Here is a 25,902-nt window from a genome sequence, read left to right on the forward strand (position 1 = left end):
TGCAGCTCAGTGTCGTGAGGATCAGATTAATTTACAGGACATGTGTCAGAGAGGATGGAGAGCAGATTATGAAGATATTGACAGCTCAGCCTCGGCAGAGAAATGCGTGATCCTGCTCATGTTTTTTTTCATGATGTAATCATCTGACGAGAAGGAAAAAGCCTGTGAAACATTTTTACACATTAAATTCATAAGCTAAGTCCCTCTGAGGAGAGAAACAAACCGAGAGATCATGGTGGGAAATGTAAACGAACCAAAGCAGAATGAAGACATGCTGACGTAAGCAGGGCAGGGGCGCAAATCAAGGGGGGTATGCTGGGGCTGTGCCAGCCCCCACTCTCATTTCATAAAGTTAGTAAAAATTAAAACCATAACTGGAACACTCCCGGGGCACTTATAAAGACAACCAAAGTGGTCCATTAGTCCTCATGGTTAATTTTGAGTCTTTTTTTTTTTTCAACATGTGGAGGGAAAAAAAGGCTAACACTTAATGCTTTTTTTTGTCGAAATTTGACCAAAAATAAAATGCTGACAAACACATTGGGGACACTCCTTAGGCTCTCATTAAAAAAAAATATAATAATATATTTTTTTTCTCTTTTAAAACTCAGACTGTTTTTTTTTTCAGAATTTTAACAAAAAAATGAAATGCCGCATAGACATAATTGGACCCTCCTCATGTTTTTACAAAGACGACCAGGGGTAAGTGAGTCCTCTGAAAACATCTTTTAGTGTTTTTCAATACTTGAAATGTTGTTAAAAAATAAATTTAAAAAAAAATGTGAGAGATAAGAATTTTACCTCACATTTTTTAAAAAAAACTTGTTTGTTTGTTTTTGTCATATTTTGCTTTTTTTTTTTTTCAGAATTTTGACCAAAAATAAAATGCTTGAAAAACACAGTGGGACAACATTTCTTGCGTTTTTGAGTCCTTAGGGTTCACTTTAGTGATTTTTAACATTCAGAAAATTAAAAAATATATATATTAAAAAGAACTACGAGGCTAGAGTTTTCACCAAAAATAAAATGCTGAAAAACAAACTGGGGACACTCCCAGGCTTCTCATAAAGACACCATAGGGGTTTAGGGCCGTTAGAGTACAGCTTTTAGTGCTTTATGAAAATTATATGTAAAAAAATAAAATAAAATAGATTAAAAAAATGAACCCCTAACCCCCTTCCCATAATTTTTTACGAAAAATGAAATGCCTCCAAAACAAACTTACAACAAAAACATCTGGAAAAGGAGGGAAAATTCCCACATATCGATAAAAACAAGACTTGGTAGGAGTAACAATGTGGAAAATTTTAAAACCAAAGCACCAAACAGGAAAACAACTCCTGTCTAACACTAAAATATTGTGAATAATTTAACAGTAAGCAGCTTTAAATAATCAGTACCTCAGCAGGTTTGTTCACCAGTTAAAAAACTTTAATTTAGTCATCATAAAACACGTTGCTTTACAACTGTTCTTCACAATCAGAAGTGTGGAAATAAGGCAGACTCAATCGGAATGACGAAAATAAAACGCAAACACAAACAAACAAGACTTCCTCTGAACAGCTTCAAAACGTGCTGACGTTGCTCTGTCTATCAGAGCCATTTCATTTAGAAGATTTACGCTTGCAGGTTCACTAAAATCAGACGCAGGAGGTGGGACTAAACGTCAGAGAAGTTATTGCATTTCTAAGTTACCAATAATCTTAATTATGACTGTGAGAAAATAATAAAAGTGAATCTGCTGGAATTAAAGAGGCGTCTAAATGAGAAACTTTCCTCTCAGCAGGTTGAAGTTTGAATTTGTAGGGCAGATTTCAGTATTCTAACTTATGATTTGGAAAAAAAGATCCTTTTTGTTTAATTACTTAATATCCTTTAAATATATGAGAGAAAACTGAACATAAAGCTCCTGTGGGGGACCGCAAAATGAAACTTAACCAGATGTTTCTGAGCGAGCAGCAAACGAAACCATCAGCGTGAAGATAAATTATGTCAGATTATTCCTCCAGGTAGAGAAATCACCTGCAGGCTATTTTTAAGTGACACATTCGACTTTTTGAGGACAGAGTTTTAAACTTCTTTTAAAAACAAAGATGTAAACCAGAGAAAAGAGATCAGGTACCATTTATGTCCACACGGGGGTGCCAAAACTGACCAAAAAAGGAAGTTCCTCAAAGAAGCTTTTATCATTTCTTCTGTTAAACTTTCATTAAATAACTGTGTTCAAGCTCCAGAAAAAAAATTGCAGCCTGTAACCTTTAATATTGATGCATTTTAGCCCATCTTAGTAATTCCTCCTGTCCCTTCTGTCTGTGAATATATCGCTTTCCTGATTCCTGTCAAGTACAAACTCATTTTAGAGTTTTCAGAGACGTGTGAGCTGGGTCAGTTGGAAGAAGGAGGAACTATAGGTTTTAAATTTTGAGGCAAAAAAGAAGCAGAGGAAAAGTTTAGTCAAGAAATAAAAAGGAAAAACCAGCCAGGTGCAACTGTAACAGACCATTAGAGGTTGAAATAGCTTGAAAAGTAGAACCGTTCCTATGATGACAATTTAACCATCGTTTCAAAAACATGGAAGACACAACACTGATCGCCTCAGTCTGAACACATCTGGTATTTTCAGTTTTGAAGATGAGGATCAGCAGATAAGAATAGGACATTTTCGCTCTAATGCATCAATCAAAAATTAAACTGTTGACCTAAATCATGATGAATATTTGTTTTAAAAAGGAAAATATGTTTCATCAAGATCACATCGTGTGACTGTTTCCTGAATTGTAACTTTGTTCGTTTTATTCATTCAAAAACTGAACATTTTAACCATGTTTTCGGCAGCTTTTCAGGTTCATGTTTGCACCAGCAAACCTGATTTGATCGACTTTACACTGGACATAAAAAGAACACAAATAAAGCTCCTATTGAGAGCTTCATGTTTGGGTGGATTCTGGCGCCCCCTGTGGACAAACGCTTAATCTTTTTTCTTTGCTAATCTGAGTGAGGGGAAAAAGTTAAAAACATATCTTCTTACAGTGGTCTGTCAGGCTTGTTCCTGCTGTTTTTGGAGCTCATAAAGCGACGTCACCGTTCACTGCAGTCTGTCATGGTGAGATAAAAATCCCTTACAGGAGCTTTAATTCATTATTCAAGTAGCATTTTAAAAAAGAAAATTAAAAAGGGAGTCTCCCAGCTGAAAAAACCCTCTTCTTTGTCTTCTTTAACCGTAAACTGGACTTGTTAGGATTTTTTATACAAGTGTCTGAACTCCTTAAGACTTAACCCTGACATCATTCTTCATCATTTTCTGAAGTTTTTTGCTGTGTCAGTTTCAGGGATTAATAATTAATCCGTGGATAAAAGTAATAAAAAGTGAGCTACAACCTGCGACACATTAACACCTGAACCCTGGATTCATTAAAAAGGGGTTTCATGAGGGAGGGAAAGACGTATAATAATGCACATAACGGGGCTTTCCTCCAACACGCCCGACTGTAAAGCAACAAAGTGAGGTGTTTGTACAAACAGAAGAGTGTCCCTTAAAAATAAAAAAGAAGAAAGAAAGTCATGCAGCAGCTAGCCTGCATGCGTCCCACGTACCCCACCTCCTCTCTTGTTTCTCCTCATCCTGTAACGTGGAATTAATCAACAAGTCACATGAGTAAAAGTTTTCCAATTTATACATAAAAGAGAGACTCTTGAACAGTCCAGTGAACAGTCCATACATGTCCAAAAAGTCCGGATAAAAAAATGTATTTGTGAGTAAGCAGTTCCATCTCACACCAAGAGGTCATGATGATTGTGAAAGAAAGTAGTTACTCTGTACAGGACGTACTTACAGACATATACACACAGGTGAGCCCTGCAGAGAGTCGCACAGTGACACGCATGATATCCACGTGAATCGTCCTGATTGACGACAGAGCAAATAGACGCTAACTTATCCGCCTGCTGCTGCTGGGCTGCGTTTTTCTTGCTCCAATCTCATGTGTGGTTATTGCTCCGGTATGATTAGTTAATGAGGGGTAAATCACCTACAAGAAAAAAAAAAATGACTGTAGAAATTTTCCTCTGGTCCCTAAACTTTTCTATTCAGTTAATGCCTGAAAAATCAGCCAGAGCTGCTGAGCTACCCTCCACCTCTAAGAAAAGCTTACAACACTCTACACGATCACCGTACGATTCTATACAGATTTATTCTTCAACGTGTATTTATACTTATCACTCTGCAAGTTTAACAGAACAGGAAGCAGCTTCTTTCAACAGACAGTGAGGGTACACATGTTATGATGCGACTTTTCCTGAATGAAAGCGAAACGTTTGATGTTGCTGCTGTGCAAAAAAAAGGGGCTTTGTTGGGAATGAAATTAATCAAGAGCATTTCTTTCAGACTCTGGCACCTTCTCTTCAAGTATCCCTCTCGTTTGATAAATATGGCACTTAACAATCAGTTTAAATTAAACTGGATTGTTGCTAAGACTCATAACCGCTGTCAGATTCATTAAAAAAGACGTTCGCATTCTTGGTATAATAGGCTAGACTCAGGCCCTGGAAATCTCAGCTGTGCAACTATCATCCTGTTTGACATCTGTAATGAAACACTGAAACTTCACGGTGATGTAACTGGACAGAGCTATCCCATCCTGCTTCTTAAATAGGTTTCTGATGGGAGAAATGGGCTCAGACAGGAGCTGAAGAGACATCATCCTGTGCCTTTGTTGTCACTGAAGCAGCTCAGACCCCTTCCAACATCCTTTCCTCAGTTTTCAGGTCAGTTTGAGCCATAAGATGTCCTGAAACGAGCAGCAGGTGTGCCAACAATAAGACGTGAAGTTTGAAGTGTCTGTTTTTCCCTGTACACCGTCTCACATTCGTCCTGTGAGACGGGCTTTAATGGTGGTGACCAACGGACAGCACCAGAGGAATGAGGCAGCCCAGCACTAGAGCTCCCACCTCCAGCTTGCTCAGTCCTTTTCCCCCGTTCCCTCCTGAGGGAGCGTGGCTGTGGCCGCCGCCCCCGACTTCAGGGAGGACGTGGACTGTGGCGACGTAGAGGAAGGTCCCGGCGGAGAAGAGCATGGCGACACCTGTGGCGTTGATGTCTGAGAGAGCCTCCTTACTGCTCTGAAAGGAGAAGAAAGACACAACATGAGGATAAGTATCTGGTTACTTCCTCCCTCAAACATTTCATCCTACACGGTGACTGTCTTCAGTATCCAAACGCACAGTGAGGAGTCTGAAACATCCTCCCTCTTGGTTTCCTAACTAACATGTCGTCTGATGTCCTGACCAGCAGAACTGGTTTTAAAGATCGTTTCCTGGCTGCTGCGGCGTGTTCTTTTGTAACACACTGTGCTACAACAAAGCAGGTTTGTCTCAGGCTGGAAACTGTCAGAGAAAACAGATCCTCAAGTTTCTCTCCTGCCTGAAATAGTTCTCCATACCCTAAAAAGACTCAGATACCAGACTACACCTTTGCTTTGATTCAGTGTGCAGGGACAGGGATAGTTGTTGCGTATTATCTGTGCAACTTTCCTACAGCTCAAATCAAGTTTACATCATTTTTAATTCTTAATATACAAGAGGAAGTCGTTTATCACACACACAACAAGAAATCAAGAGGCTATGTGCTTCCACATGTTCCTAAAATAGAAACATTTGTGAAGATTTACCTGACTGAGGCCTAAAAAGGTGAGCATTGCGAGGACGGGTGCTGCCAAGGCGAAGACCAGGAGATGTTTGCGGATGCGGTTTCTCTCGAGACCAGCGTGCATCAGGAATGACACGAGGCCGAACGCCGCAGGGGCCTGCAGGGGTCAGGAAAGTTCACAACAAGTTTGGTTAAAGCTGTAAACACGTTTTACAGATTTATCTGCTGATTCTCTTTAACCTTTATAAAACAGCTCATGCTTGATTTATCTGAGCTGGGCTGAGGCTGCAAAATTTTAATTTGCTAAGACATGTCTGTTGGGGAACATTAAAAAAACAGCAGTTGATGGTTCTGAGTGTTATTTCCTTCAAGACAAACAATGAACATAAGGCTAAAACTCTGAGTGAGTGGGTGCAAACAAAACTAGAAAAGCAATCAGAGAGCGCAAACCTCCACCAAGCACATCGTGGTCGTCACCAACACTTTGGTCCTACTTTAATGTTATACTTCCTTTCAGCAGACTGTCTGCTACAATTTGGTGTTAGTTGCAGGTTTGTACGATAATTTGTTTCCTGACAGTGTTGAAAATTATGATGATCCAGTACATATTTCATATTCTTAGTATCCAGAATATTGCCAGGATCTGGATCGTACTTTTACATCTGTCAGAAATTATAGTGACCTTGTCTTGTGTTGTTTTGCAAAGCAATCCAACCATTTATGGTGGAGTTATATATACATATGGTGAAAACGGCCCTATCTCACACTGATAAAGAATCCTTTAAAAAAGTCCTGGATCCAGACGGTGATCCATATCACCTCCAAAATTTAATCACTTCTTCCTTATCCTATTTCAAACATTTCCTGAAAATTTCATCAAGATCCATTCATTAACTTTTTGGCAGATATAATTAGTTTGCCTCATACTATGAAAACAACACTCAGACAAAAATTTAATTTGTGAAATAGTATAAGAACAAAAGAACTTTTGAAGCATTAACTTCATGTACACTGTCATCACCTTGTGCAGCATGATGGCTACGAAGACGATGAGCTGAACGCTGGTCTGAGAGGTGGAAGCAGCAGCTCCTAACGCCACGCCATCAGCTGGAGACGAGAGACAGTTTGAAACACCTTCAGCAAACAAAACTGAAACACCCTCAATACATCATGAGTCATTTTACACTTAACATTAAAGCTGTTTTTAAAGAGAGCCTCTGGTACTTACTAAGAAGCTCTTAAGCTCTGATAAATGCCTCAAGAATCAACCAGGAAATTTAGCAGGAAAATTACAGCTTTGTCAGCAAAGAAAATATCCATTATTGGTTGATAAATCTTGTGTTGCCCACTTCTTGTCAGAACACGTGTTTGTTATAAGACAGATCCAAGAAAAGACCAACCTGCAGCGTGCACCACAAGACCCAGAGTGGTGGTGATTTTAGAGGAGGTGACTCTCGCTGACTCTGGATCTAAAGCAGAAACAGATGGAGAAAAAAAAATATCTACAGTTAAAGGATCAGAACCACAAAATTAAATGAAATAAAATTGCAGCATCAATGAGTCTGTGTTTTGATTGGATGTGTTTGTATCAGTAAATAAAAGAAGAACTCAGTGGTGATAAATGAGCAGCATCTTCACACTGAGTGAGATCTTTTGGGTGGTGTTGAGTGGATGTTTGCAGAGCATTAGCAGCTCAAACACAAAGCCCTGAAATTCTAGCATCAGTGCTTCTGTGAAGACACTTTGTAGCTGAGCCATCTGGATGTGAGCTGGGTCGAATTTAATGAAATGATTTTCTGCCAGAGGAGATTAACTCTCCATGAGGCTACTGACAAAGACGATGTCACGAAGCCAAATGTTTAAACAAATTAAGTTTCCGTATCGAGGTGCTCGACCCGTGGACTGGGCTAACACTAACCTTCTGTGCTGTGAACATGAGAGCTGCCGATCTGGTCCACCAGCAGCATGAAGACGAAGCCCAGGACCAGGGACACCCCGATGCAGGCGTGGAGCTGCTCGTGGCTGTGTTCATGTTCTGCGCCTGCACTCAGGGCTGATTCACCCTCCGCTTTGGCCTCAGATGCTACTAAGACTCCGGCCTGGCCGTGGCCGTGATGTCCACCTGCAGAGTGTGAGGAGAGGGGGGTCAGAACGAGGAGATGAAAGAAACACCTGAACACGCCTTTTAGGAGGAGACTGGGCCGGCTGAGTCAGAGATGTCTGAGAGTTTCTCTACTGATAGTCTTATTAGAGAGTCTAAATCAAGTCCTGATCCTACTAAATGCTAACTTTTCAGTTTCATTACTCAGTGTTTTTGCCAATGGTACAAAAGGTATCTTGTTTGGTTTAAAGCACTATGTTTTATAATTTCTCTTTTTTTTTCTGACTTTATACAGATATTTAAAATGTAACCATATGCAAAGACTTAAGCCCCCGTTTCCACCAAGCAGTCCGGTTTGGTACGGGTTGGCGGATTTAAGCCTGGTCCTGTTTGCATTTCCACAGCCCACAGTGCCCCCTTGCGGTAGGCGGCGTGTAAGCTGTATGCCGATAGCCGGATCAGTAGCCACAGTTAAATAAGGAGTTTTTCATCTTTCCGACTTTTCCGAAAACAATAGTATACATGGAAAAGAATATTCCAATCTCTGGTCTACATGCGCCGCTATAATCAAACAGAATAGTCAATGAGGCATGCCCAAACAAACAAACAAATGTAAACAAATTGAGGAGCGTCTCTAGTTGCGTCTTAAGTCATTTCTGAGCATGATCTGAAAGAACGCACCCTGACAACTTTCCTTTTGAGTGGATACATGAAACCTCAATCGGTTTGGAGAAAGGAATATTCCACCCCTGTGAAACCAATTAAATGTCCATTCAGATTGGCACTTTTCTTTCGGAATAAGGTGTATATAAAGGTTAAATTCTTTCCGTTTGAGCAAATAAACAGAATGCAAGCGGAATATTTGGGTCCATGTAAACTTGGCTAGTAACAAAATAGTGTGACGCCATAGCAGCGCGACAGTGTACCCCGCTAATAAATTCACAGGGAAGAAAAACACGACACAGTAAACAAAGAGCAACAATGGAAGGCATGCAGCATTTCGTCCTCTGTGATTGGCATGTAGCTCTTTGATACAAAGTGCAATCAAGCTTTGTATCAGAGAAGACTGTGTGCAGCCAGGAGAAATACAGCCGCTGTCACATGGTAAGTGATGATTCTTTCGACCAATCAACGGTCTGCAGTGTTGTAGCTCCACCTTCTAAAGGCGGATCGGTTTAGTCTGGCACTCATACGAAAGGGTCCCAAAAAGTGGGACGGCTCGGCTTGTTTTTTGGAGATCTGTCCCAGGATTAGTCAGTGCAAACGCCATAAAATGCAGGCCATGTCGAGACGAACCAAATTGAACCACTTGGTGGAAACTGGGCTTTTCATTCCGTTCTGCACAAATATCAGAAGTCCATCCACCCAGCACTCTTTGAAGATACAGAAGAACGAGTTGATGCAGATGATCTCTTTACAAACTTCTGTGTTTGAAGAGTTTTGTTACATAAGAGAAACAGACGTCAGCTGCTTGTGTTTCACCACAGGGCGAACTTTGTTCTGTTTGAAAAGAGTCAAACTGTTGGTTTAGAGTACAGTCTACATATCTGTTCTGTGGCACTCCATCAGGTGACTGGAGCTCTCACAAAGAGCCAAAAGAGTTCAAAGGGGGGAATTTTTGGTCCTTGTTTGGTTGAGCACAGAAGGGATCTAACAGGTTTGCCCTGAACCCCAGAGTCAACTGGGCACCTGACCTCCTCTCATTCAAAAAAAAAAAAAAAAAAGAAAAAAGAAGATGTTTGTAGAACAAACAGGGCAAATGTGTCAAGTTCAAACGACTGTAGGTTTTGATTATCACCCATGGAGATGACACACAAGAGAACAAACTAGTCTACTGGTTTTCAAACTGTCGGGTTGATTGTTAAATCTGTTTGATTAATTAAAGATCCTGTGAGACACTTTTGTTTCACTTTTCACCAAGCAGCACCTCTACATTTGTCTACTCATCAAACTCTCCTACTGCTGTCTTTCCTGTCTCCAGCAGCCATGATGAAAGTGTGGCAAGAATTTTTCATTACCCTTCTGGGTAAACCTTTCTGACATACACTCCTCTGTTTGCTTTTACCTTCAAGTATCTCTTCATAAAGTGCGTGAACCCCCTCAGGAATGATGACAGCCAGCGCAGTCCCACACAGCAGCCCCGCTCCCAGCACTGTGATCAGCTTCAGCCTCTCCTGGAGACACAGACACACAAACACATCTTCAGCAAAGATTATCACAATGTTTTTAATCCTTGCAAACACAAGATGGAGTGGGGATCTTGATAACATCACAGAGCCTCTGATGTAATCATAGGTACCAGCGGCACAGATTAACCTTAAACTTGCAGAGTGCTGGCAAATGTCAGATCCTGCTTTTCTTTTGAGGCCCGGAAGAGATTTTTTGTCTGTGCTGGATGATTGTGATGCTTACTTACACATGCACATCTTTTCAGATCTTGCAATCTTGGAGGTTTGATGTTTATCTCTGCCTTGTCCACCACACATAGACTGAAACTCTTTAAAAAAATCAGTTTTAGGTCTGCTTGTTGTGACCAAAGAATACAGAAACTTACAATCTTTGGTGCCTGAACTCTTTCAAACTGTATGTTGAGGAAAAAAAGATTCAAGTTCCTGCTCATCTTCCTTGAAACAGCCACTCTCATTGGAAGATAAAGGGAGTAGAAATTTGTCTGTTGATTTGATGGTGGATTATCTTGGGAAATATTTGTAGGTTACACTTACTGGTGTTTTTCAATGTTTTACAGCTACATATCTTGCATGTTTGAAAGTTTGTCTTGTTGGGTGAACCGTATCATTAACTTCATCAGTATTTAATGGTCTGCGATGAATGAGTACGCCTCTTTCTGAAGGCAAGTTTATTTATATAGCACATTTCAGCAAGGCAATTCAAAGTGCTTTACAGAGACACAAATCAGCAAAACATATTAATAAAAAACAATAAAATCAATTAAAAAGCAGGAAAAATAAATAAAAAAATACAAAAAAAATCGCAAAAAAAATAGACAGATTTTAAAATAAAAACATAAAAGTTGCATAAAAAAGGTATGACAATGATTTGTTAAAATACTCTAAAAAAGCTGAGCTACAAAAGCAACCGAGACCTTCTACATACAAACGAACTGTTTTCATGTCCAATACTGGGCTTTTAAAAAACAGGATGATATATTTTTTTTATTTAGAAAAAAATATATACAGAGCAGAGAAAAAAGTCTGTAGTTCTTTTTGATAAGTCATTGGTAGAAATGCAATGATTGGGTTTTTGTCCCCAAATCTTCTCTGTAATTATTTGTCTTTTTTTTTTCTTAAATTTGATGTGAAGTATTTGAATCAATGCTAACACCCCTTAAAATGCCATAGGAATATGTATTAAAAGCTGCATGTTGCTGATCAGTCTCATAGATGGTGTGATACCCCCACACTGCTGAGACTGAATTTAATTTATGACCATGAAAAAATCAAGTCTCACACCTTCAGTCATTTTTTTTTACTATATTACAGACGTTAGGTGCACTAGTTTGCCAGCATTAACTTAATGCGCTAAGATATTAGATTAACATCACACGGGTACATGGTTTGTTAGTATTTGCTATCAGACAATCAGATTACACTTGTTTTATTTCACACTTTTGTAGAACCTGAAGCAGTTCAAACCTTCAACTCTGTACAGAACCTTTAGGTGTCAAACTCGTCACTGAATGGGAAGTTATTTGCTCTCTTGAGTGTGTTGGCAAGTAGGTCTGTCAAATGTATGTCGTGGCAGAATGTGACACCACAATAACCAGTTCAAACCTTCCCACAGCAGCTTTGAATCCATCAAATTGTTTAATCTTTCTCATTTCATACTTACCTCTGAAAAGTTTACGGCTAAAGGTATCGTCCCAGCCACATAGCATCCCACCAGCATCGCCAGAGAGAGCAGACTGATCGAGCTGAAATCATCCATGACTAGGCTAACCTGCTGCTAAGCTAAACCAACTTCCAGGAGCACTCACAACGGACTTTTCTTCGTAGTCTTCAGGATTAATAACATGCCCTGTTGGTGACTAGTAACTGTTAACTATGAGAACGTTGTCCCCTTTTCTTGCAGCAGCTCAGCTCCTTGTCAAACATTCACGGTAACTCAACACAGACGATGCAACCGCTGGCCTCGTTAGCAGAGCAAAGCTAAGTGGCTAGCTTCAGTAATTCCCGACTCTCAAACTTCACAAACAAAAAATCCTGACGCGTGTATGCTCGCCTCAGAAAATGCAACTTCCTGCATTGTTTCTTAATGATTCACCTGTCAACAATAATATTACGACTTCCTGACTCCGTTGGCAGAAAGCTAACAACCTGCTAATAGTACATCCTCTTGTTTGGTGCCGACAGAAAAGTGCTTCCAGGTCAGGGGTCACACCATAGACCTGTAGAAGTGGTTTTGCCACGTGTCTGCGAAAGGCATCGGGGGGGAGGACTCAGGGGTGATGTGGCACAAGATAATATCCATCACAGGTGTAAACAGCGGTGTAAACAAGACACAAGCAGAGCCATGATAGACATTTAGAATAGGGATTTTCAAAAAGTCATGTAAAAAAGATATTTCTCTGGGTAGGAACTCAGTATGGATGCATATTTCTCCCTGGTAAAATAAATAAATAAATAAATAAAATAGAGAAACTTGTTTACTAAAAAAAATATTTAATGGAAAAAACAGAGGGTTTATAAAATAATAATATAAAAGATTCAAGAGAAGGTACTTTCACGCCGTCCAATATTCAAAATATACAGCAGTTTTGCACATTATCTCAGTATTCATCATTCATTTTTGTGCATATTTGTTCTAGAATAAAAAGTGACATTTTTCCAGTTTTTTGAATGGTTCTTAAATGTCTGATTTTTAGTTCTCATCTTAAGTTGTTGCTACTTCTATATTTTTTTTACTATACTTCAGTTTTGCACTTCAATGTTGTGAGCAGCTGTGATACAAAAATGTCTTCCATTGGAGCTCAATAAAGAATATTCTGTTCAATTCAACTCTGGAAGTTTATTTCCACCAGGTAAAAACAATAGGGACACCATTCGAAAAAATTCATAAATAAAAAAATGAATAAATAATTAAAGACAAGGTATTTTTTTCACTGATGCCTGTGTCCACCAGGTAAAAAAAAAAAAAAAGATACTTTTCCAATTAAAATAAATGCAAAAAAATAAAAAATAAAATAAAAAAATAAATACATTCAGGAAGTGTCCCAAAGAAAAAAAACATAATAGAATATAAGTAATTTAGATATGAAGTTGTCTTTTAAGACAAGAAGGTAACTATGGGTTTCTCCCCTTTTAGGAATGACAAAAAGTTCCCCTAAATCTTCTTAATTGGGTATTGTTAACCCTTGTTAATAAGGACATTTTTTGAGGGCAAGTGCATGGGATAAACTAGCCAGACTTTTAGTCTTGCAAAACGGGTTTGGTTGCAGATCTGCAGGATTTAGCCAAGGTGATTTTTTTCTTACAGAACACAGTCAGCGTCATTTTCTGATCTGTTTTGCTTGGATTGCAGGTTTTGGGAAAGGATCATTATCTTTAGACATATTGCTAATTCAATGGCTAAAAAATATATAGTATGTTTGAAAGACCATGGTTACTTCAATCATCTTTATACGTCTTATCATTTGAGATTTTGCAATGACAACAACAGAATATAAAACAAGAGCGACAAGACCGCCTTTCAAACCAGCAAAAGTGAATAAAGAGAACAGACAGTTTTTATAAAAAAGCATATTTATTGGTTCACACAATGGAGCAGTGCCTCAACATTACAACAGTAACTCAAAGCACGATGTGTACAACGTATCAGAGAACAGGGATAAGATTTAACCATTGTTTGCCTCAATCCAGAGAAAAAAATACAACTGAAGTTTCATCATGCAGTATGTTTGTGCAAACCCACTCTGTTCACAGCTCAGCCTTTTTCCTCCAAACACACTCGCTCACACACACACGAACAAGGAAGGCAGCGCTCCGTGCTGATGGAATGGAGGGATGAATGGACATAATTACCATCTGCATCAGCAGAAAACTGAAGGCAGCAGAAGTGTGAGCTAAGGAAGTCAGAGACATGAGGTCCTTATTTTGCCAGTCCGATCTTCTTTGCCTCTGTTTCGTAAATCAACAGCCTCCACATTTTCACAATGAAGACCTCTGCTTCTTCATCCAGGACCTAAACACAGAGACAGATAAGACAAATGTTACATCATCTCACAAAAACTTTTACGTCTTTTCATTTTTGTTTTTACACCTGTATCAACTTACCATAGCCACATCATCAAGAATACCCTGAGGAGTGCTGTGTGCCATCACCTGAGGGGAAGAAGTACAAATTTTAAAAAGGGCAGCAGGGCAAAGAAGCAAACTTCAGGAAAAAACAGACACAAAACCCCTGACTATAACAAAAAAACACATTAAGAAGCTCTTTACTTTTTTTTAAACTTAAATCACTGGGAATAAGAGGGAAATCTGAACTATATGCAGCTAATTTTGGAAAAATGATCACAAACCTTCGAGCAGACAAAGTCAACCAGTGTGGCTTCCTCCTCGCCGATGTATTCAATGATCTTTTTGTTGATCCACGGTCTGATGCGTCGATCCATTAGTGTCTAAAAATACAAAGACCACAAATTAGCCAGTTAATGTAGCTGAAAATGTAACCCTCTAGGAAAAGGACTGAAAATAAGAACACACAGATCTCTTCATCAACAAAAAATGTTTTAAATACAAAACGTTATCAACACATCAAAGATCAAGAGGCTTTTTACCGAGTCCACCATGGCCCAGTCCAGGGGGTAGGAGAAGAGCTCAGGCCGGGCTGTGGGGATCTTCTCTATGAGGCTCTTTATGTGTTTGCGTTTCTCCTCCGTGTTGATGCTGCCTTTGCCACCAGAAATTTCAGCCCCGTCCAGCCCCAGACTCTTATCATCATCTCCGTAGTCCAGGGGAACCAGTTTCCTTTTGCGAGGCTGCTCATCAGCCTCCTCGTCATCAAACTTGTTAAAAACACTTTCCATGGTCGCCAGCTTCTTCCTCTTCCCCACACTGAGCTGGCTGGGACTGTTGGTGGCACCTGGCAAACAGAGACAAGTTTTAATCTAGTGCAAAGAAGAAATGAAACAACCAATCACTCTGTGTCAAGTTTGTGACTTTGCTCACCCAGTTTGAGGCTGAGACCAATCTTGGGCCGGTGTTCCTCTGGAGGTTGGACCTCAGGAGTGTTCTCGCCAGGAATGATGATCCCACAGGGCGACTCGTTGCCGGGTGTGTTAGGCGTGGCGTTCCCACTGGCAGAGGACACTGAGGGAGCTGTCACGACTGGCCGCATAATGGGTTTGTGTTGTGGTTTGGCGTCTTGCGAGTCCTCAGCATCGCGGTAGTCATCCTCGTCCCCTTCTGGTTCGTCATCATCAGAATGATGCACTGGACCCCGGGAGATGGGCTCTGCCGGCCTCGCTGACCCTCGCTTCTCCCGATCTCGATCTTTGTGAGACTTTTCATGGTGCACGACCTCTTCAGGCTCCAGTTTCAGGGGAGGCTGTTGTCTACGCTCTGCTTCCTCCTCCATCTTCACAAAAAAAAAACAGAACACAGAAAGACTGAACTCGCATCCTGGTTAACAAAACTGACAAAAACAGACAAACTTGTTTTATATTTCCATGTTTAAATCAGCAAGGCATTTAGGAATCAGCCTGCTGGATGAAAACCTGTAAAGCCAGGATTCTTTAGTGATACTTTTGTGAACTAAGCCACCCACCCTCTGCAGCTCAGCATCAGGATCAGGGTGACCCTCAGCCAGCAGCCTCTGTCTGATCTCCTCTAGCTCCTCTTTCTCTCTCTTCCGGTCTCTTTCATCCAACTCAGTCTCCTTTTCTCGGTCGCGGAGTCGCTTCTGAAGAGCGCTGCCCCTGAGGAGGAGAACAAGAAGTCAAGTTGAGGAAAATAGCAAACACAGTTAAGTTTATATAACACACCTCAGAGTGAGCATTCAATGATCACCTGTAGTATTTTGGGTCGTCTCTGTCATCGTCGTAATCCTCGAGGAATTCTTTTAGTCGTTTGGCTTCTTTCATCTGAATTTGAATTCAGTGAATGAAATGAAATGGAAACTTTTTCAGTACAGCAGTTTTTCTTGATACATATGATGTAAATCACCAATAACCAACGTTATTTGATAACACTGTACCATTTCACAGCGCCTCTCGTCCTCCCTCTCTGTGTCTTTGCTGTAGTCCCGACCTTTCTTCCTCTCCCTGATTTCCCAGTTTTTCAGGCGCTTTGAAAACAGAAAATAATTCAGCAATCAATAAGTCGGACCTAAACAAGAAAAACTGTTAAGTGAAGTTAAAGATGCTATGAGGAGCATCTGTTTTGATTGCACTCCCTTGCCACCTTGTGGCACGAAGTCTCTGGAAACTAAGAAGTAGCAATTTAAAATACCCTTTAACCAGCAATATTGGCGTTGATAATCTCATTTTGAAGTGTGGATTATAATCAGGCATATTTCTAGAAGGAAGACTTTTTTAAGATCCCTTCCAAACTCCTCACAGCCCATTTAAAAAAACAATTAATTGAAATGACCAGAGAGAGTATAAACATACTTCCTGGTAAGCTGCCTCCTTGTCCCTGAGCCTCCTCTCCAGTCTCCTACGTTCGTGTATGTCCTCCTCATCTTCTTCCCGGTCTCGTTTTTTATCTTCTCTGGTCCTCTCTCTGCAGCAAGGGACAAGGGTGTTACACTCCTTGAATATCAAATGATTTAAATGAAGATGAAAACAAAATCTGTGGAATGTTGGCACGTTCAGTCTCCTACTGACCTGGATCTGCTGCGATCTTCGCTGACATCTCGACTCCTGTCCTTCTCGCGCTCCCTCTCTCGCTCCTTCGTCCTCTCCCGCTCGCGGTCTCTCTCCCGCTCTCGGTCACGGTCTCTATCCCGCTCCTTGTCTCGCTCCCGCTCCCTCTCCTTCTCCTTCTCACGGTCACGACGCTCCCTCTCGCGCTCCCGCTCTTTGTCCCTCTCCCTCCTCTCCCTCTCGATCTCCAGTCGCTCCTTTTCTTTCTTTCCTTTTTCCTCCTCCAGCTTCTGCGGGAGCCCAACAGGGAGAAAAGGTGGGAATACATATTTTACTTGTTCTTTAATATGGGGAAGATGATACTTCAATAAGACACACAGGTAATCAGCACATGAAAGTGAAAATGATTTGGAGTCGCTGCTCACATACGGCCACGACTCATTGCCTTGGAGAGGCTGCTGCTGCAAATGAGGAAGTCCTCTTTAGCCATGATGTGTCCTCCTGGAAGAGTGGTTTAATGCAAATACTACCCAATCAGGACACACTTTCTCCAAACCATGAATAACAAACATCATGCTGGTGTTTTACTTTCTAATTTTACACTCTTCAAACAAACATTGTTGTATTTTTGTTGCATGTGTCGCTTCCTGTCCTGACTCCACCTTTTAGTCGTCACAGTGAATTACTTTTTCTTTCTCACATATGTAACAGGTCAGCTCGTCCTCTGCAGTAACCGTGCGCTCTGCTGTGATCTGAGATTATGCTCTGATGTAATGAGAGGCCTTTCCAATAAAAACTCAGCTGTGGGCAAATATGGTGGTCAAACCCACATCCGCCCATTTTCCAATCAATGTTCACTCTGGCGTCAGATATACCAACAGATCTGAGTTGATGCAAATGACTGCAGATAAGAAATTTGGTGTTTACCCGGTCTGGTTTGCTTGAACAGGCAAATACAGGGGTTTTGGTGTCTTTTTTCATTGCAACATCTCTTAATTTTGCTTTATTATAAGCAGATTTTTTCCTTTATCTTTTACAATGCACACTTTGGTCTTTTTCCAATCACAAAATTTTAATTAATTATCAGTAGCTCGATTAGACCTTGTGTAGTTTGTCATGAAAAGTTAAAATCAAATTGGAATGGGCTTTGAAGCAGCCTATTAGTTCATATTATTTGTCTTATAAATCTAGGCCACCTTTAAAGTATTGTTAAAATTTATTTGTTTTGCATTTTAAAAGTGTTTTCCATTTTAAAAATACAAAAAATTCATAATCTTGATTTTTTTGTCTGAATAAATAATGCACAGTGCAGTTTTGTACTTTGCTACTAAAAATAACTCAAACACATATGTCTATTTACATTTGTTTTAATGACATTTTTTAAAATAACTCTGTTTTCAATTTATGAGTGTAATCATGACTAGGGATGGGTACCGAATTAGGTACTTTTATAGGTACTGACCGCATTCTGTCAAAAGTACTGGGTACCAATTCACGAAAAATCAAAAGGTACCATGTTTAGGTACCTAAATGCACCTTTGTGAATATGAGGAAGTGGAAGAGTAGGCGATTTTCCATGCTGGACATGAACACAGCATTACAAGGTTATATATTAAAGAATATATATGTCAAATTGAAAAACAAAAAAATATATACTATTAAACAAATTGATATTTTTTTTACCAAATGAGCACAAAAAAGTATCGAAAATTGGTACCGTTGAGTACCGGTACCGATTGCCAGGCACCGGGCATCGGTGCGGTATCGTTTTTTATGTGAAAGGTACCCATCCCTGATCATGACTGATTGGGTGTTTTTCTGAGACCAGCTCGGGCGCTTATTTTGGGAGGAAAAAAACTCACCAATCAATCAGTTTTCGTAAATCATTTATGATATTTGATGTATTTAAACTGTTGCAAAAGGCCCTCTTATTCAACGATCAGCATGTCACTGATCTTTCTTAGAATCTTTCTGCTCCCACACTAACAACTATTTTTAATGTGACCATGAAAACATTTTTCACAAGGGGTGTTTTCTTTCTTCTAAAATTTTTTTTGTATTATTATTGTTGCAGTTGATGCATTTAATGCAAAGATAAAGGTAAGATGTAGCAACAGGAAAACATTTTCTACTGATGTCTATTATATAATTGACCATGAAGCCGTCCAAATAAAAATATTAAAATGATCTTTTTCCAACACTTTTTGTACGTCATGTCACATGCCTTGCAGCTAAATGAATGAACTGTATTCTCTGAACGAGGAAAACATCCCTGAATGACTCAACAAGAACCTCACGGTTTAATGGCTTAATTCAGCTGCTCGGGCTACAAACACACATGCTGTGATATAAAGCACTTAATGGGAAAGTGTTCCCCTCGTGCTAAATCAGCTTTACGCCTTTGGGTCAACAAGGTTGCTAAGTTCTAACTATACACTTAGGATCACCCCTATGTAACACCCTGGTTTGGGCTTTCCTGTGGGTGCCAAATGGATTAAAACAAGCCTGAGCTTAACATGGCAAATGGGCCAACTAAGTGAATTACATAATCAGCCCCCATGTGTTTTCTACATGGTCATCTGATACTCAGGGCAGCAGAACCAGACTGAGATGCTGCAATGCAAGTGCTCCCCTGCAGGAGCGTTGGAGCTCTGTGTAAAGCAGAATGAAGCCTAAGAAAGTGCATCCTTAAATACTTAAAGGTGAAGAATGTGAATGTAGACGCAATTATGCAGATATAAGGTGTGTAAACATGTATAGACTCCAGAAATAAAGTTTGGTGTAAGGTATAACAGATAAAAGCTTTAAGTGCAATAGTAAATGTATTCTGCAAAGCTGATCAAAACACCACAGCCTTTTCTAGAGACCGTTCAGGAGCTACTGATGCACAACTTACAGATGATGGACTGAATGAGTGCCTCTCTGCACCTACTCATCCTACAGGCTAACAAGGGAGGAAAAGAAAGTCAAGTGCAAAGTTCAAATAATCAGCAAAAACCTCCAGAACGAAAACCTGTGAAGCAGTTTATCGAGCAACAGTTCATCTGCACAAACAACACAATAAAATGTGCTTTTCAATTTCAGTTATTTCACAAGGAAATGAGTGAAGCAGTCTTACCTCGAGGCTGTTTCCTCATGTTTCTTTGGCCTCCCCAACCCAAGAAATGTTTTTAAACTTAGCACAGTCAGACCCAGATTTCAAACAGTCTCTTTATCAACTGTAAAACAGCAGTGAGCTCTGTTGGAAATGTGGGTCTAAGCACCAGTGAAGGGGAAATAAAGAAAAGAAAGAGAAAAAGAGGTATGATAGCTGTTCTAAAACTTTGTGATGACCTTCATTGGAAATGTTGTGCAACTTGATTCAAGTAAGTATCATTAAACTGTATGAGAGAATTAACATTTTATTGTCAATTTTTTTTAAGAGGAGCTTTAAGACATCTGGAAAACTCACTCAAGTTTCAAGTAAAACACCAGGTTTTGATACTGTGTACAGCTTTTTATTCTAAAACATACCTCATTTGATTAATATATTCAATTAGGATTTTTAATAGAATTTAAATTGAGGAATAAATTTAATGAAAAAGTCAACTGCCTTAAATTGTGCCAATACACAGCGAATTACATTGTCACCTTTACAGTTTTAACGTTTTATTACACTCTAACTAACCCTTTATTAGCACCTATAATAATCACTAATCATAACCTTAACTAACCTTTTCACACCATAACTCAATTTTGATTACCTTACATGACTCGTTACAACAGCTCTATCACCTACCTCTAACAAAACCTTTGTTACAGCTTTATATCACCTTCAAGTAAATATTTTTCCTATTCTTCACTAACCCTTTATTACATCTCTATTACACGTTTCACTAAACCTTTATTACAGTGTTATAACACATTGAGTAAACATTTACTCATCCCTGAACTGACCCTTCAATACAGTTCTATTACACCCTTTACTATATATTTTTTTTAGCTTAGTACAACCTGAACAAACCCTTTATTACAGCTAAAAGAAAACTTCCTTACATTTCTAAAACCTACAATATCTATTTATTATGACACCAACTAATCATTTATTATAACCTTAACTAACCCTATACTACAGCTCCATCATACCTGTCACAAAATATTTATCACAGCTTTATAACACCTGTAAGTAAACCTTTTTCTAACTCTAAAAAACTCTTTGTTAATCCTAAAACTCACCCTTTATTACAGCTCTATTATGACCTGAACCATACCTTTGTTACAACTGACTTTACACTTTAGTCAATCATTATTACAACCTTAGCTAACTGTTTATTACAGCTTATTTTAACACCTTTCAGTAAACTTTGAACTAACCCTTTATTATACCCTGAACTAAACTATTTCAACATCCCTTCACTACTAAAACCTATCTTTTATGTCAACCTTAACCTAACCATTAGTACACCTTTACTAAACCTTTATAACAGCTTTGTAACACCCCTTAACTTGCACTTTACTGCACTAATCATTTTATTTTGTCCTGAAGTGAACCGTATTTAAGAGGTGAGGACAGTAAAGATGGAGCAGAAGAAAGGAACTATGAGTGAATGTTTGAGAACAAAAGAGAAAAAAACAGAGGGACTTACTTTGCATATCTTCAGACCACAGAGTGCTGTGGAGAGGCGCTCCCTCCATCATTACAGCTGCAGTTCAAACTACTGCAGTGGTTAAGCTCATTCAGACTGTGTGTGTTCTTCAAACACAACATTTATCATGTGAGGACATGCAAAGGTTCACTGAGCCGCTTCACCTTAACTTCGCATGCTTCATTTATAACTAATAGTTTGTAACTGTCCCAAAAGCACCTTTTACAGTCAACTTTAAAGAGAACACTAGCAGTGAAGTGAGAGCCAGTTGCCCCTCTGCAAAGCCTCTAGAAGGGAGCGCCCAACATGGGTAAAGAAGAAATGAAAGATCATACTTACATCCTATCCTCGCAACTTTTTCCAAAGCTGAGATTCTGAGATTCATCTTGCTCTAGTCACCAAATGAACTCTACCACATTGGTGAAGTTTAATCAATAGATTAGCTTAAGATGAAATTTCACATTGTGTCCATGCTCTCTAGCTTTGTGCAGAGCTAAAATTTTTTAGTCTCAAATCAGTTTGATCAAAAACAATAAAAACTACTTTTGTAATTTGGAAATACTAAACCGTAGCAAACCGCTATGTCGGAGTGGTTGATGTAGCATTAGAGCACTTAAGTCTAACAGAAAATAAAAAGATATTAACATCTACAGCCCTCTTTTCTTCAAGGTTTGAATAAGAGTCACTAATATATAAATAACAAAATACCTCTAGATTTTAATAGAAACAGAACAGTCTCGTGGAGGAGTTTTATCTCTACGTCCTCTGAAGTGAAGCTACATTTGCTGTTAAGGAATATGATATTGCAATTTGAGAATCGCTCCTCCATATCCTAATGTTACAGAGTAATAGCAGCAGTTGAATACGTTACCTTGTGTGTGTCACGGAATTTACTGATCTCTCTGGAAATCAAGTCTCTTTTGTCGTCCTCCATCTCCATGGCATTGATATCCTCCTTTCACAAAGAGAGAAACAAACACAAGACACACTAAGTACTGAGCAGTAAATGTGAAATCAGCAACATCAGAGCAAACACTACCTCCTCTTTTTTCTCTTTCCTCTTCTTATTCCGGGGTTGACTGTCAGGGTCCTGGGAAGGCGCGTTGAGTTCACTTGCATACTCGCGAATAAGGACTTCTATCGCCCCATTAACAACCTGGTCCCGGCGTATGGTTTCTTCATCCAAAACCTCCTCCTCTTCCTCTTCGTCTTCATTCTTTGACCCATCACTGGATCCCTGTGTGTTAGAGGGAAGAAACCAACTTTAAAACCAAATTAAGAAAACAATACAAGCAGCCAACAGGTTTGAGCAGGAAGACAGATTACCCCATTCGCACTCCTCTTCTTGGCCTTCCACTCATCCAGCTGGGCCTTGGTCTTGGCGTCCACCTTGACTAGCAGCTTTTTATCACCTAAGAGCAACTCGTGCAGAAGTCTGAGGGCTCGCAGTGTGGACTCAGGCTCTTTATATTCACAGAAGCCAAAAGCTGCATGGATGAGGAAGCAGAGGAAAAGCTAGTTTCACGGTTCACTGATACAAACACGTTACATTTGAAGATGATTGAAAGATGTGATCCCTTCTAGTTTTTACCTTGGAGTTTCCCAGAGGCACCTTGGACCCTTTTCCAGCTCAGAACAATACCACATTTCTTATTGGAGGTGAACAGAAAAGAGGAGTTATTAAATTTCACAGCAGAAATGTTAGTGTACAAAGATAGTACACAGGCTTTATGTACACTAACTCAAGGTGGGATTTTTCATACAACCTTCCTGATAAATGTGCTCTAATTTTAAGAAGTTCACTGTGATTGCATGTGATTTAAGTGTTCCAATTAGGTTTGGTATTCATTAGTTGAAATTCATCTAAGTAACTCTGGTGCACTGTGTCACTCACCGCTAAGAGCTGCCTGACCAGCATGTCAGATGCCTTCTCAGAGATGTTTCCTACAAACACAGTGGTAGTTGGACCACCGCTCTCATCTGTGTCTTTGACTCTAATGCTGCCAGGCTCCTTCCTCAGAGTCATTGGCTTCTGTGCTATAGTGACAGTTGTCGGGACAAGAACCTGCAACATCAACTTAGACATTTAGACTCTAAACTGTTACTCGTGTCTAGGCTAATAATAAAAGCCCAAAAAGACAACAAAAAAGTAAGTTTAGGGAACAATGAGAATACAATCAGTAAAACAGCCTTGGTTTTGTAACAGATTTTCTCAATATATGAATCCATAAAGATTATGTATGTATTTGTAACTCATGCAGGACAGCTGACACTTTAAATGGCATGCAGAAGAAACTTCTGTCTCTAACTCACGGTGGGTGTGGGGGCCACAACACCCATATGTACCGGGATCATGGGAGTACCTGGTGATAGAAACAAAAGCAATGATCAAACCATTTATTCAGGTATTTAAAACACACAAACATGGATAATGCAAGACATTTTGTGTGGTGGGTATTAGACAAAGGTAAGAGAAAAATGCAACTGCTCTTCACGTGTGATGGTATAAACTGTCTTAAATTCAGTATACTTTGGGATGTGGCTTCTGAATCTTTATGGATGATAAAAGTAGTCTATCAAGGGTTAGTCGCCCCATGTTGCTTCTCATTTAGACTGCAGGAACTGTACAGCCAAAAAACCTAAAATTCATTTTCTAAATGATATGTTTCAGTGTGATATTTATTACAAATGTGAGCCTCGCAACATCACGATTGTGACAGATTTGCTGTGAAGTATTACCTTTCAGTTGTTGTCATGTAAGTGCACAAACAGTGACTATAGCATCTCAAAATACAACTCTCCGTTTCTGATCGCTGAGTATTTCGATGAAGAATCAAACAATGGGACCCCGAAGCTGAGTGACAAATCCACAGCTCTTACTTCAGTTATGATTACACAGGTTTTCACTGAAGTTACCTGGAGGGACAGTCGGGGCAAAGCCATACTGAGGAGGGGGGATCCTGGGAGGCAGCTGCGGGATGCCAATCTGCTGGCGGTTAAGCGGAGGAGGGTAAGACATCCTGAGTTATACAGGGAAACCTATAGAGGAGACAGAGGATGGTGAAATTCAGGAAGAATATTGTGAATGTTTGGATGGATTGAACTGTGTATTATGAGGCAATCCAAGTATGAATTCTAAGCTTTCGTAGCTGTTCATCATGCTTATGATACAAAATAACCAGGTGGGCTGTTGGCTTATCCTAATGAAAGCATCTTCCACAATCAACGTTAACTAGCTTCATTAGCTCAGGCTGGCTAACCCACACTCTGTGGCCTTGTTAGTTTACATCCGCTGCAGCGGTCACAGAGAGATAAACTCACCTGCAGGCGAGTCTAAAATAAAAACCCGAGTCCAGGGACAATATGGGTTATCCAAATTAAAGCTTATAAAACACGACACTCAAAAAACGCAGCGCTTAAGTTTAGCGTTATAGTTCTTGCCGGTGCGCTGCAAGAACCCCAAATAACTACCGATTCTTTTCGAAAGGAATCATGGGAAAGTAGAGTTTCATTTTGATGACCTCAGTGCTGTCTCTCAGGCAAGAGGAATATCATGACTTTTACATCAATTCAGATTTTTATTGTCACCTCCACACGCCTTGGTATACATAGAGGTGAACTATTATTCCGTGCAACTGAAACATAAAAATAGAACAAGGCAAACACAGAACAAGACAACAGAATACTAATAGTACAAAACAATAAATAAGTGCAGATTTCGGGTCAAAAGGGGAAAAGAAAATAATATATAAATGACATTTATTATGGTGGGTAATATAATATAGCCAATTTTAATCATTTTCTTCTGTCTTAATTACACAATTAAGATAAATTATTCTAACATGTTAAGCAGTAGTTTGGGACTATTTTTTTTAATTATAATTTTCATACGCAATCTGAGTAAAACAACCAAAGTTATTTTTGGTTAACAGTGTGAGAGTACGTTGCCCTGTAGTGCAAAACACAGCAACTGAAAAAAACAACACAGTAACAACATAGCAAAAACATTAAAAAAAAAAAAAAAAAAAAAAAAAAAGCATAACTTCTAAAAAGAAACCACAACAGCAAGATAGATGAATAAATAAATAAATAAATAAATAAATAAAAATAAATAAATTACAATAATAAATAAATAAATAAATAAATAGATAAATAGATAAATAAATAAATAAATAAAAACACAATACAACCACAACAGAAACTACAGGTTCCTGAGGGCTATAGCCTGAGGGCAAGTAGAATCGTTGCTGATCTGACACCAATATTTGTATTTACACGGGGAGGAAAAATGTTCCCTGTAGATTTTTGTTATGAGTGTTCATTTATGGCAAAGTATTACATTTGCCTGACATCCTAACAAAAAAAAAGTCATCAGAAAGATGGAGTATTATGCCTGACAGTATGTGATCAGGTCATAAAAACTCGATTTACGCCGTTACAAATTCGCAGCAGGCTCCATTTCTGAACGCGTGATGGCGCCAGATGCTTTGTATCCTTTTGTATTATTTGCTGCGCGTGAGCATTCCCCTGGCTCCTAACGGCTCAGCCCGTTGACAGCGTCACTCCCGTTACTGAGCAAGTAGATAACGAAAAAGACAACACATTGGTAAAAAAGTTTAATTGCTGCCCCTTTAACCAAGTGTTTGTGGGTTGAGTGTTTCCGTTTAATTCTAAGTGTGGTGTAAAAGTCAGCTGTTGGCAAGTGGTAATT

At 39.4% G+C, this 25,902-nt stretch overlaps 2 protein-coding genes across 3 annotated transcripts; both read right to left on the bottom strand.

Moving 5' to 3' along the window:
* Positions 1–1,421: 1,421 nt before the first annotated feature.
* Positions 1,422–12,134, bottom strand: slc39a9 (solute carrier family 39 member 9). The gene is made up of 7 exons (XM_074692335.1): positions 11,595–12,134; positions 9,811–9,919; positions 7,563–7,766; positions 7,045–7,113; positions 6,666–6,751; positions 5,667–5,801; positions 1,422–5,118 (listed from the first exon to the last, which is right to left on the bottom strand). Exons 1-7 carry the CDS (start codon positions 11,688–11,690, stop codon positions 4,885–4,887), a joined length of 933 nt encoding a protein of 310 aa, XP_074548436.1. The 5' UTR covers positions 11,691–12,134; the 3' UTR covers positions 1,422–4,884.
* Positions 12,135–13,505: 1,371 nt separating this feature from the next.
* On the bottom strand, positions 13,506–24,680 carry rbm25a (RNA binding motif protein 25a). 2 transcript variants are annotated; one of them, XM_074691865.1, is made up of 18 exons: positions 24,513–24,680; positions 24,108–24,230; positions 23,505–23,554; positions 23,086–23,256; positions 22,783–22,840; positions 22,518–22,678; positions 22,231–22,428; positions 22,063–22,143; positions 16,588–16,856; positions 16,372–16,483; positions 15,957–16,046; positions 15,770–15,843; positions 15,528–15,678; positions 14,930–15,338; positions 14,539–14,843; positions 14,281–14,379; positions 14,036–14,083; positions 13,506–13,943 (listed from the first exon to the last, which is right to left on the bottom strand). In XM_074691865.1, exons 2-18 carry the CDS (start codon positions 24,208–24,210, stop codon positions 13,851–13,853), a joined length of 2,472 nt encoding a protein of 823 aa, XP_074547966.1. In that variant the 5' UTR covers positions 24,211–24,230; positions 24,513–24,680; the 3' UTR covers positions 13,506–13,850. The 2 variants fall into 2 exon arrangements, with proteins under 2 accessions (XP_074547966.1, XP_074547965.1); XM_074691864.1 differs by having other exon boundaries at positions 22,063–22,146.
* Positions 24,681–25,902: the final 1,222 nt, after the last annotated feature.

Source organism: Halichoeres trimaculatus, unplaced genomic scaffold (assembly GCF_033239565.1).
Source record: "Halichoeres trimaculatus isolate MK-OKI-2021-1 unplaced genomic scaffold, fHalTri1.1 fHalTri1_scaffold_17, whole genome shotgun sequence".
Taxonomy (NCBI): domain Eukaryota; kingdom Metazoa; phylum Chordata; class Actinopteri; order Labriformes; family Labridae; genus Halichoeres; species Halichoeres trimaculatus.

What these genes read in the sequence shown, in the direction of transcription:
- slc39a9 (XM_074692335.1), bottom strand. Translation starts at nt 11,690, where the DNA reads ATGGATGATTTCAGCTCGATCAGTCTGCTCTCTCTGGCGATGCTGGTG. An exon ending in TAGCCGTAAACTTTTCAGAG is followed by an intron (nt 9,920 to 11,594) that starts GTAAGTATGAAA and finishes CTGTGTCTCCAG; the next exon opens with GAGAGGCTGAAGCTGATCAC. An exon ending in TCTTGTGGTGCACGCTGCAG is followed by an intron (nt 6,752 to 7,044) that starts GTTGGTCTTTTC and finishes TCTCGTCTCCAG; the next exon opens with CTGATGGCGTGGCGTTAGGA.
- rbm25a (XM_074691864.1), bottom strand. Translation starts at nt 24,210, where the DNA reads ATGTCTTACCCTCCTCCGCTTAACCGCCAGCAGATTGGCATCCCGCAG. An exon ending in TGCCCCGACTGTCCCTCCAG is followed by an intron (nt 23,555 to 24,107) that starts GTAACTTCAGTG and finishes TTCTATCACCAG; the next exon opens with GTACTCCCATGATCCCGGTA. An exon ending in TTGACTTTGTCTGCTCGAAG is followed by an intron (nt 14,084 to 14,280) that starts GTTTGTGATCAT and finishes TCTTCCCCTCAG; the next exon opens with GTGATGGCACACAGCACTCC.